The 12,891-nt window shown below is 30.7% G+C and overlaps 1 protein-coding gene across 1 annotated transcript; it reads right to left on the bottom strand.

Moving 5' to 3' along the window:
• Positions 1–386: 386 nt before the first annotated feature.
• On the bottom strand, positions 387–1,683 carry LOC134230812 (cdc42 homolog). The gene is made up of 2 exons (XM_062712664.1): positions 1,293–1,683; positions 387–1,171 (listed from the first exon to the last, which is right to left on the bottom strand). The coding sequence occupies exons 1-2, from the start codon at positions 1,503–1,505 to the stop codon at positions 797–799; spliced, it is 588 nt and encodes a 195-aa protein (XP_062568648.1). The 5' UTR covers positions 1,506–1,683; the 3' UTR covers positions 387–796.
• Between the last annotated feature and the right edge of the window lie 11,208 nt (positions 1,684–12,891).

Genomic DNA, 12,891 nt, shown 5'->3' with positions numbered 1-12,891 from the left:
AAAGGTAAAAGAAAAATAATTTTCATTGCATATTATTCATTCCGCAGACAAATACAGGCTTAGACTTAATCCTGTGTACCCTGTTACCTGCAATGACTACACGGTCTTGCTGAAAGAGAAGACACATTCACAGGGATCAGAACTGAACAAATTTATGACCCAAATACTTCTATAAATTGTATTCCAGCGATGTCATCTTTAATATACATACAATAAATAGCCCAGGACTACTTTGGCTTATTATCAAATGAAAGTTTTTCCCCAGGAGTCGATGAACTTCAGCAGTGGCTTAGAAGTCCGGATCTGAACACTTGTTAAAATTATTAGTGTATCTGCTTTGTTAAAAAAAGATAAGATTCTCGAGATTTAAATATAGATGATTTAATACCTTTCTTTATGACGTATATAAATTAATATGAAAAATGCACCAACTATACAACAATATGTTAGAACAAATCTTACAAACGAGCAAAACAAACAAAACATTCATGAACGATAATAATATTGCACATAAAAAAGGAAACAAATGATTCATGTAGTCAGATCTAAGAGTATTCACCAGGATTACTGTTTTACTATGCTGCTGCGACATGCTTTGGTTTGTACAAGCTCTCAATTTCTTATTTGTGCTTCACGTGTATAGCTAAGTCGTTGTGTCTCTTTGCAAGAGTTATGCTCACATTACAAATCATATTACACATAACGAAATAGCCGCTCTGTACGGAGACATGGGCCCTCTTTAAAAAGCTTTGAAAGCTTTGGATGGATAAAGAAACAGTTCACGTATTTCTATAGTTCACCGGTCGTGTTTCCTTTGATTGACTTTTGCTTTCTTGTTTTTCAGGGTGAGCTGAAGTGAAAGACCAGCTACCATTTCGAAGACATTGGAAATACCAGTTTTTTGAACAGCAGAACATTCAAGAAAAGCGGACATATTGAGTTCATTACACAGGTTTCTTCCTTCTACTTCTGTGACGTGGTTTGGGTTATTTTCACATCTTAAGTCTGTATGTGTGGCTACGAGCAGTATGGGGATCTTGGGGTTGATGTTTCGAATCAAGGGTAGCCAGAAAGACTTGATGTTATAGTAAGAATCCTTATCCACCACACTGTAGCAGACGATTGTAACTAGGTTACTAGACTGACAGTTAGGTCTCACGTGGAGGTCTTCCTGCAAAAAACAAAATATAAACCATAAGAATTCTGCATCAACTCTCTTCTTTTTTAAATAATCCAGAAATGTATTAGTTTTGCTATTTTAGAGAATCTAGAAATAAAAGAGAGTATCCTACCTCAATTGAGAGATCTGTGATTTGCAGCTGATGCTTGACTCCAGCCAAACTGAGGTGAGTACAGTAGTTATCCATGAATACAGTGGCTGTATAACTAGGTGACAGTGTATATCCCAGAAAAGAGTGAATAACAGAGGTCTTCCCCACCATCCCGTCACCAAGCATAACACAGCGGAGCAACGATCCTTTTCCAGTGTTCACCATGGCTTTCATTTCAAGAGAAGAGAGCTACCAACACAAGTCTTAAAGAAAACGGTATAATTTCGTAACTTTCACATAAGTAATTTATATAGTGAAGAGGCACGACTTCTTGTCCAATAGGAAAGGTGTTTACAAAAGACGTAGGTAGCTAATGTCGGGTTCAGTGATTAGGCACCCGTGACCTTGTTCGGGGTAGGTTGTTTACTCCGTCGAGTGTACGTAAGGCATTAAAATGACAATGCACAGTTTATCTTTAGGATGTTTAAAAGTGTATTCAGTGCCGCAAATGATAACTAAATAATAGGAAAAAACCAGGAGGTGTATTTAAGATTATCTTCAGTCTGCTGGAGAAATGTAAAACTTTTATTTTTGTAAGAAAAAAAGTAGTTCGTCAGCCTTTCAGCCGTATACATCCCACTCGTTTTAAAAAAGATTTATGTCATTATAAGCTTTTCATAAAGTGCGACGTACGAATACGTTATGGTAAGGAGCGAAGCTGTTAAGCTTTTGAACATTTTGTTAATTGTTAATGAGACCTCCCTTGTCAGATATAATACTCTTAAGAAGCACTATCTTGAACTGTACTAGAAATAGATAAATTAGCAAAACAACTGTTATTTGTAAAGCGATATACTTCGGTACTGAAACCAAAGTACGGAAAGATATTTGATGGCTTTGCCCTTAAAATTTGCCAAACTGGACACTTGAAACTTTGAATGTTATGTAAATGTTCCATTCTTTTTATCTGTGTTGGTCCCTTACTGCTCGTTAAAATCACCTTCTTTTCCTAGTGCATGTTTCGCCGCACCTTTTTGACACCAAGAAACTCAGTGAAACCTGCCAAACTAACTCATTTGGAAATAGATAATGTAAGATATAAACGAGGATACTCAAATTTCAAAGGATTTCTGAGCTATATTTGTTTGTAATGTACTCTGTATCAAAATCGTAATGATTTTTTTTACTACTTCAACCTCTCTTTGTTAGCAGATCATAATTATAATGTTTAATGTTCTGTTGCAGCTACAGCTGTGTTTATAAATTGTTCTCATCTTTCAAACATTACGTAATGCTAATTCAATCGTGATGTTTGAAAAGATTCTAAGCAAAAGTTTTCCCCATATTTCTACAGAGTTTAATCGGCGGGAATCATTAGCAGAGATTTTTTTTTAAAGCTTTATTAATTTTGGTCATTGCTCATTTGGACTGTACCACGCGGTTTGTTGCATCAGATTAAAGTAATTGTCCGCCAATGACTTTTAGTATGTTTGATGCATATTACAATCAAAATTGAAAGTTTGCAGGAACTATCCCTGTTAATGCGTTTGTTTGGCACCCTCTGAAGAAGATTTTTGGGGTTATACAGGAAGATATAGAAAACGCCTGATAAGGGGATGCTTCTGACTCGATTTGGGGGTATTTCCCAATTTGTATACATTCAGTTCCTCCCTTTAAGTGTCGTGGATATTCCAGGGATACCTCAAATTTTCTATCTATAACCAAAAAAAAAAACAGATTATCCTCAACACAAGAAGTGTCCTCAAAAATTATATAGATAGTACCTGAATTGTCAGTATATGACCACAATCCACAATAAGGACGCATTCTTTCTAACCGCAACGATGACCCTTACGCATCCAGACGTGTGTCTCGGGTTTACCCATACTATTTATACAGTGATAAAGTAAAAATTTCATGTTCTACTTCAAAATAAATAGTAGGAAAGGGACAGGAATGTAAAGTATTGCAGAAATGTTACGAGGATATGCCAAATCATGGAAGGGACTTCTGCAATACTTCAATTAGCAGAACCTTGCAGATGTAAGCCGTGATCTTTGGTGCAATCCTGTTTAAACTCACATAAGTGTTGAAAAGGAAAGCAATAGCGCACCTGTTAAGAAGCTTAAGTATATTTAGACTAGAGATTTAGAGCCTTGTACTTAAAGACCCTTACATTGTAACCTCAAGTGGTCAGTTCAGTTTTCTGGACAGGTGATACGTTTGCAGATACACTTTTCACCGTTATACCCGGTATGTCGAGTGTGTTCGTACATACGTCTTTTGTAAGGATTGACAAATACTTGGTTCGATAAAGTCCAATGGCATTTTCATATTCAGGATCTGTACGCAATGCAGCATTTTTGCTATCATAAGTATATGTATTTAATGAATGATTCTATGATCGAAGTTTTGGAAGAAACCTAAATAGAGGAGTGCTATAAAATGCCCAGATCATATACAGACTTTTTTTCTCAAATAAAAATTTTAATTTTGCATACTATCATAAAGTAGAAATTAAGAAATATCTTCTATATAATTATTTTTCATTGTTCAGCAAATAGCCTTTTAGATGCAAAAAGGGAAAAAGAAACGTCGACAACATAAAATTAACAGTCAACATTTTAATGAAAAATTTGGCAATCATAACAGTTAATGTAAAACAAGAAAGCATTTCGAAATTTAAAGTGCATATTATAATACTTCCTGGACAATTACAAGTGATCAAAGTTCATTAATGAGAAATTTGGATTCGCTTCGTGTTCTTAACAAGATTACATACATTATTTTGTTGTCAATTGCAAGACCCACCCCCGCGATGTGTTCTTTCCGTCAGCTCGCGAATCTTGTCACCATTAGCCTTAAAAACCTAACTAGCATGTTTGTAGACATTTATTTGACTTTTGAATAAATGATTTTTAGATATGGCGCCTTTTTACTGTCAGGTAATTTCTTAGTTATTAATTAAGAGATCCCCAAAATGCAATTTAAACAAAAGCCGCGGACATTTCCTCTTCGATGTACATGTAACGTACATAATGGTTACCGTTGGAGTTAATGAGAAGGTTTGCAATAAGTTTGCAATTAAACTCATTCTCTATAAACACGTATTTTGATTACATTGTGTCTTAACTTTATTTTTTTTTTAAAGTATAGGGTTTCCAATTTGCACTTTTAATTATTTTGGAAAAAAGTACGATTTGGTATTTGAAGAACATTTTTCATATGAATGGAGATTCAGTGTTCTGTGTCTATCAATTTTTGAAAACAAAACATATTTTTTGTAATGTTTGATATTAAAGTTACGTTGTCTAAAGTTTAAAATTATTATAGATATCACGCTCTAATTTGTGTTAAAAAAGAAACATTTTAAAAACAAATAATTGAATAGTTCAGTTCATTATACAGAGACACATTTCGAAACTGATTGAACAGAACACAAACTTTTAAATACATTTAAACTGTCTAAAAAATGTTAGGAAAAAATGAAGATTCATTTTAGTTAAAATTTTGACTCGAATGGCTTTTGATGTCCAGTGAGCAAATCAAATGTCAAATTCTAATTTCTTTTCTTTTCTCTATAATTCAAACAAAGTTCTATTTTGAATATTTTTTTTTCATAAGTTTTAGAGTGCAGTGAACTCTAAACTGAAAGACCGTGGATGTTTTCTCTCCATGTTTCGTGTATATATAATAGTATTAAAAAAGCTTCAGTCACACGCTTAAAAAATTGAACGATGACCGATTAATAAATTTACTCTCCTGTAAAATTATACTGAAAAAACTTAATATCAAATGAAGCTAAACTTAATATATTTATAGAGATAAATTCAATATTTGATGTAAATTATGCAAATGCATTGAAGCAGATGATAATATTAAGTTCACCGAAATTTGTCAGTCCATTGTGCATTGACCTGGTACCCGTAGGGGGTAAGGGCAATGAATCCAACAGTGTTGGCAACTGATTCTGTTTAAAGTGAATGAACAGGTAATATATACCGTACAGGTTATCTTTAACCCAGAAAATTTATTTCTAGATTTTACATTCTCAGCTATGTTTTGTAAAGAAAACAAAAGGTGAGAAAGTCAAAATAGGATAATCAAAAATGTTTATCCAAGGAACTTTATATTGATTTTATTAAATAATTTGACCTATGTTATAGAGTAAACGCTTTTAAATTTGCAATTGTGTCTCTTTCTAGTTATTAGTCAAAGTTTAGAATATAAATGAAAACTTTTTCACCAGTAACAGATCAAATTTTTACATTGTAAGACTTTTGGTGATCAAATGGTTTGTGCAGTTGTTTCTAGTAGAAGATTATTCCATCAGAACAGTTATCATTATTTTGGGGGGAAAATTAAGTACATGTTCACGATTTAGTTATAAGATTAATATATTTATACTACATGTCAGGCGGGACATTTTTCGTTAACCATGTTGCACTTTTTTTCGAATTTAACAAGTGGACATACCCATACTAATTTGTTCTCTTCTTCACATGAAATAAAATTTTTGTAAAAAGAAAAAAATTATGTACATCAGAATCAAAGCAATACGTTTTTTTTTAACTTAGGGCTCTAATTACATGTATTTTCCTCTTTATTACAAGTTTTGACAGTATCAATTTAATTCTCTTGGTGATAAAACTGTTATGGTCCCAGGTAGGACTTGCCTCCATTAGTGATGATACTTGTATTTGTTAATATAGCGAACATGTGCTAATATCCAACGTATTAAACTTTGGATCAGTTTTCCGTTTAACAGACACTTGACAAGTGTTTTATTACTTTTTATCCTAAGTATGTAAAATTTTAGGATTTTATACAATAATTCAATTTAGTAATATTATCAAAAATCACACTTGTAACCAAATAATCTAGGATGCATAATATTTTCAAATTGATACATATTTTGGAACATTTTCACAAGTAATTATTTTTTATCTAAAAAAAAAATTCTTTGAGATTTTGAATTATAAATTCAATATATGGCCCTTAGACCATTAACTGTAAACAGACTTGAGTCAAAATTTCCAATCAATGTAACTTTGAAAATAAATTTCAAAATAAACCAAAATTTCCAAGTTATATTTGCTTCAAAATATTTAACAAACTTGAGCTTTTTTATGCATGTTTGGTTAAATAATAATGAAAATATTCAAAATCTAAATTTTGACTTAAGTCTTTTCTCAGTTTATGGTCTTGGATACTGGTCTTACAATATTGCGAGAAATACAGCTTGCTTCTGTCAAATTGTATCTTCAAAACCCTGATAAATGTTTTAACACTTGATTACTGATTTCAACAGTAATATTTTGACATTTTGCTTGTTTCACCTTTCGTGTTAAGACAGATTTTATGCAGCTACAATGGTTCCTGGCATGGCATTACTCCATCAGCGATAAAACTAGAAATTTGTGTATAGCGAATCCGTGCTAAAACCCAGAGTGTTCTTTGTAGATCAGTTTTCTTCATATAATGAAATTTAAAAGTTGTTTATAACTTTTCTTCTATTTCAAGTCACATTTCATGTTTTGTTATTCACTATCATGCCTGTATTTTATCTTGTCTATATATAAATATACGCGTATTTTAACTGAAGCACTATTATGTTCTATTATATAACATTTATTAGGCTTCTGTTTTTATGCTAACTTTGACTACAGAAAGGTCCGTCCACCTGATGATGACACATGGCCACAGCGGGTGTTACTGGTCAAAAGGTGATGCTTACTTCTTCTATAGGTATCTGATCCCATCTTGATTTCTAAGGGTCCAAGCTTTATCATATATAATTTTTAGAAGTTTTGAGATAGATCATTGTTCGTTGTTCTCACCTTCATATTTAATATTATCAAATAAATAATTATATCAATTTTAGTTTGTTTTCTTTCAATTTTCTTTTTTTTATTATTGATTTAGACCTTTATTTGTCATCAATTTTTCTTATATACTATTTGTTAGATCGAATTACCTGCTTGAAAGACAAAACTTTCAAAAACATGAAAAATACAAAGATAACAAACGGTGACAATCTCATCTATCGTACTTACAGTAAAAATTGGAATAGGAATTCTAGAATCAACGTTTGATCAGCTGCCTTGGAGAAGCAAGTGTCCGCTGTTGACTGGTTACACGTGGCATGAGCCATTTGTTTTGATCAGAGGGAAGGAGGTAATCTGTAAACAAGTATAGTATATCAATTGCTCTAAATAATGTCAAAGTACGACCAAATGATTTGCAAATTAACAAGGTCATCATTTTCTTAATCATACTGACTTTTCACAGATCTTTAAAAGGCAACATATTTTACATTATACATGTAATTTTATTTCATCTTTCCTAATTTGTGATGCAATTTTGTAAATCAAAAGTTTCAAAACCATGAAATTTGCAGTTTGGTATACAATTTTCGATATAAATTTTCTAGAGTATAAATTTTAATCTTTTAAGAAATGTATAGAGTAAAAGTGATAAGCTTTCTTTATTAGTTTAGGCCACTGTACGCTTAACAAGTACCCATTTCAGAGATTGAATTTTACATCCTGAGCAATGAAATATACAAGTTTGTTTTTCAATTGATTACCTCCATAAGAATGATGACACCTGCCAAACATGGTATAAAGTTAATGATCGAGCTCACAGCGAGAATTCTCCGGGTATTGCTCCACTGACATTTAAAAGATTTCCAATTAAAACTCAGAATGTGTTAAATATGTGTCACCCTCGTGGTCCCATAACCCACATAACGTTAGGATGGACAATCTTGTAAATCAGGTATAAACTATTTGGAGGTTGTTACTCCCAGTTACAGCATATAGTGTCTTCTTTTAATGCTAATCATAAAAGTTAAGTGTATTAAGCCGCAGGATTTGTAGGCTCAATAGAAATCACGCTTGCGAAAAAAGAATAAATGTATTTTCTATATAAAAGTTTCATTGCTTTATATGTAAAGTACTTATTTATCATTTGGTTTCTTAAAAGACAATAAGTTTTCTTTTTTATAAAATAGATATTTCTCCAATTAAATGTTTAAAAAAAATTACTTTTTATGGTTTTGGTTAGAATTGTAAAACCATCTGCTTTATGTTTGATATGAATATGATAAATGATCCATTAGCTAAATATAGTATACAGTTACAGATATAGCATTTCATTGTGACACACGTAATGAACACTTTCATGAATGGAGATGGGGAGTAAATCATCTTGGTTTTTTTTTATCTGAATTGAGGAAATGACCTGCATATTTCTTTTTTTTTTTGTCAATCAATAGTACATAGAAGAACCGGTATGGATTTTCAAAAAATTCCCCCCCCCCAAAAAAAGTCCTACGTATTTCTTTTTTTCGTCAATCAATAGTACATAGAAGAAATGGTATGGATTTTCAAAAAATTAACCCCCCCCCAAAAAAAAAAACGACAGATTTTCTGAAAGAGATAAACATAAAAATCTATATTAAATTGAAAATTGTTTTTGCTTCCTGTTAATAGTATTTTATGATAAAATTATATAATATTGCAATAATCGTTGAGAAAAAAGAAACTCCAATTTTATTTTTAATATTTTCCCGTTATTTCCCGATCATGACAAGGTGTGACCGGTCGGCAGGGGATGCTCATTTCTCCATTGCACCTGATCCCACCTCTGATGTTTTTGAGGACCGTGTATGCTCTGCTGCTATATTGTATTGTTTTATGGATACTATTCGTTATATCAATATGTTTCATACATTGTATATACTTTTATAGAAGAGTCATTAATTGAGTTTTAGGAGAGACAACTCGCAATCGAAGAAATTGATTGCTGCAGTTAAGAAATATTTTACTTTTTTATATAATATAATAGAAGGGACTATTTATTCAAGAATAGACATCTTATCTACATATGCTATAAAAAGAGTATAATTATATTACTTTTTAAGTTTAATTACCAGGTATTGTACACAAGTTTAATTAAGAAAGCTTTAAATAGTACGAATTTAGTAAAACTGAATATTTTTCAAACTTGATGTTTTAAAATATCAATATAAAATGAATTTTCTCTATCTTGGAAATCAAATATAACATTTGATATTCACTGTACAGTTTTATTTTCCTGGATCTCTTACAGTCAATGCCAATATTAGGGTTATTTTCCCTAGTTTGTTTGTCACACATTACATGTGTGCAAATTACGAAATTACTGTTTGAATAAAAATATATTATTATTTATCTGCTTAAACAGTACAATGACCCGTCATAATATCAAAAGATTAATATCTTCTTTCTTTGAAAATCATCAATTTATTTAATTTAAAAAAAATTTATTCATCAGCTATAGATATAAGTAATTCGTGGTTTAATGATGAATTAAAATACAAACTAAAGTAAAACTTAGATATAAAACCAGTACTTCATAAAATTATGTCACCCACTCAAGATAGGTGACAAAGTTTCTTTTATCGGGATAATGGTCCAACATGGGGCAATGCACAGCTTCATCTAGTTGCAGTAATTAAAAGTTTATGACGATTTAATTAACTGACCTCCAAAGACTTTTTGACAGATTTCCAAAACTTCTTTGATATGATAAGTACGATTTACACGTTAACACGTAGACCTGTCAAGTAGTTAGTGATTTAAAATGTAAACAATACTCATAAAAAAATACAAATAAAAAGTAAACTGTTTTACGAAGGACTCGCGAAATGAAATGTTAAGAACTTTTCTTAAATTTAAATACATGTAAGTGTATTGTGAAAATTTTGCATCTATTTGGGTTCACTTGTCTGCACGTCTATTTTTTTTTATTTTTAGAGAACTGATAATTATTTCACAAGATTAACACTATCCACAATAAAGTTAAAAATAAAAGATCTTTTATAAACTTTTGCGTATCATTTAAATAGTGCATGCCAGGACATTGCCCCATCAGAACTGATACCCAAATTTTGGTATAACAAAATTGTGCTAATGCTCCAGCAAACATTTAGGATCAAATATCCATTTGACACCCCATATTGCACTGAGGATCAAATATAATAATTTGACACATCATATTGCACAGGATTCTAAAAGATTATTTAAATAACATAAAGACTAACCACGAGAGATCGGTGGTTGACGTATGCAAGACCTGAATTTCATTTTATTTTCAGTATGTATTTTCATTGACACTTCTCTTTAATTTGTGGTGATTCTTTATACATTTTAAATCACTATGGTATCAAATTTTCATTTTGAATACATATATGACAATTTCTTCGGAGGAGAAAATTTTGTTAGAAATAATGACGCAAACTGTAAACTTATTTTCACTGATATGAAAGAGGAAGTGAGCATTAGAATATCTTTCTGTAAATTTTTTTCTTAATTGCTTAAAGCTAAAAAGAAAACGAAGTGTATGAAAAACCATATCAGACCAATATTTAAAATCATAAACTCAGATGTCTTGTTTTATACAATTTTTTGGGGTGGGGGTGGGGTTCTCTGTGATTTAAAGTTTTTACGGTAGAAAGAATACAGTATTGTTTCTCCTTCTTTATTTAATATTTGTATATATGATAATTGATAATTAAATGATGATTATGGATAAATAATATTTCCAATTTCATAACAGAAGAGTTCATACGGTATAAAACAATGTATGCTTATGTCAAGGTCAATGGTGATAAAACACGCCGTTTTTATTGCTGTGTTTATATTTTGAAGTGTATAAACAAAAAGATGCATGAACAACGACCTTTTTCAGATTCATTATTTTTTCTGTTTCATATTCTAATTTATTGTAATTGTTCTGTAGAGAGAGAGAGAGAGAGAGAGAGAGAGAGAGAGAGAGAGAGAGAGTTATCAAAGTTTTTGTGCTTTTCTCATGCAATTCACTAAAAATTTTACAATCCTCGAAAACCCTGAGTTAATTAATTTAATGTCTATCACTTTTTCAAATAAAAGACGAAAAAATTGATAAAAATTAATAATTAATATTTTTTGACATTTTCTGAAAGATGAAATAATTATTGCTAAACATTAATTAATATATAGCTAGAATACAGGTATAAAATTGTGTTACACAGAATGAAATTTTGTTATTGAGAACAGAAAACACTTAGGAAACGTTTTAAAAAAGTACAATTTATGCATATGCCATTCTATAGACTTTTGGTTAAATCTACAAACTCAAGGACGCGAGATGATAAGACCAATTCTAAAGAAATAGCAGAGGTCATGGCAAACTAGTAAAAAATAAAACCATAGTAAATGTTGTTTTTATCTTCTTCTTTCTCGTAAAATAAACAAAAGGGTAAATGAACGGTTAATTTATCATTTTTACGCCACATTTTTACATTATTTACAAATATTCTCCTGCTCTTCTAAATAAATTAGAAATATTTTTGTTAGAATAGTTCATGCCTCTTCAAACTGGTTTTTTAAATAACTTTTTTTGAAAATGGAAGCATTGCATTATTAATTTAAATATGAAATATGACTTCCTTTAAAACAAAATTTTGGAAGATTGTTAATCTAATGCAAAGAGTTGGAAAAGGTTGTCAATAATCCAATATCTTATAAAAGATGGAAAGAAATAATCCAGACTTTTTATATATCCTATTCATTAACTTATTTTGATTTATGTTTAGGTCATGGAATTGGGAAAAAAAGTATCTTAAGTTGTCCATGACAAGAAGGGGATATTTTCAAGAACGTTTTTTTTTCAAAGCTCCCTTGCCAATGCAACAATAAAAAAGAACCGATTTAACTTAAGATATAAATATTTAGAAGGTAGGCTTTGTACAAGGCATGATGTTACCCCATTATCATTGATACTCATGTTTCGAGAAAGTAATACTGTGCTAATCAGATAGAAAACGTTGTGGATTAAGTTTTCTCTTAAAAGATCATATTTCAGAGGTATCTTGATATCGGATAATTATGTTTAAGACTCAAAACAGTATTCAGTACGAGGACGCGATGTGTATGTAAAAAGATATCTGGGAGAAAGAATTTATATAATGCAATTAAGAGTTTAATGAATAAAATACTTTATGACATATTTTGAAGATATATAAAGCTATTTAAGCTTTTAAAAGTAAAAATAAATCTATGAAATTGAATTTAAAGGAAAACAAAGGGTTTGTATTATCCTTTGCTAATCAGTCAATTTGTCCCATCAACTTGGAAAAGCAAAAACCAAATACAAATAGCCGAAACATGGATATTTTTAAGACCTTTGAAAGCACGGGTCAAGGCAAAATCTTAGCATGATGGATCTAAATGAGTATTGTTTTGAACTTGTTTCTTCTGACAGAATGTAAACAGAGGGGTTAGACGACCACTGACCTTAGATTGATCGATTTTTTTCTTCACATTTTTGAAATTTTTATTCACAAATTTATATCTTCTGTTTAACGAGAGAAAAGGTATACATCACTTCTTTCTGTAGATTTTGTGGATTCGATTAATATACTAATACATGTATGTATATGTTAAGTTGGAAAACAAACAAAAAACACACATGAATGCATGGGTCGTTTCCAAAAAGAAATAATCTTGATAGTTTTTTTTCATGATTGTGATATATTACAATCTGCAGTAAGTAATTATAAAACTTTTTATCAGTTTGGTAATGTAACAATACA

Source organism: Saccostrea cucullata, unplaced genomic scaffold (assembly GCF_032062105.1).
Source record: "Saccostrea cucullata isolate Sc308-1 unplaced genomic scaffold, CSIRO_AGI_Scuc_v1 ctg73, whole genome shotgun sequence".
Taxonomy (NCBI): domain Eukaryota; kingdom Metazoa; phylum Mollusca; class Bivalvia; order Ostreida; family Ostreidae; genus Saccostrea; species Saccostrea cuccullata.
Note: the sequence above shows the minus strand (reverse complement) of the source record. Positions and strands in the feature narration are given on the sequence as shown.

Excerpts from the sequence above, each read along its gene's own strand:
- LOC134230812 (XM_062712664.1), bottom strand. The coding sequence starts at position 1,505 with ATGAAAGCCATGGTGAACACTGGAAAAGGATCGTTGCTCCGCTGTGTT. Across the intron at positions 1,172-1,292 it reads TCACAGATCTCTCAATTGAG|GAAGACCTCCACGTGAGACC; the intron begins GTAGGATACTCT and ends TGTTTTTTGCAG.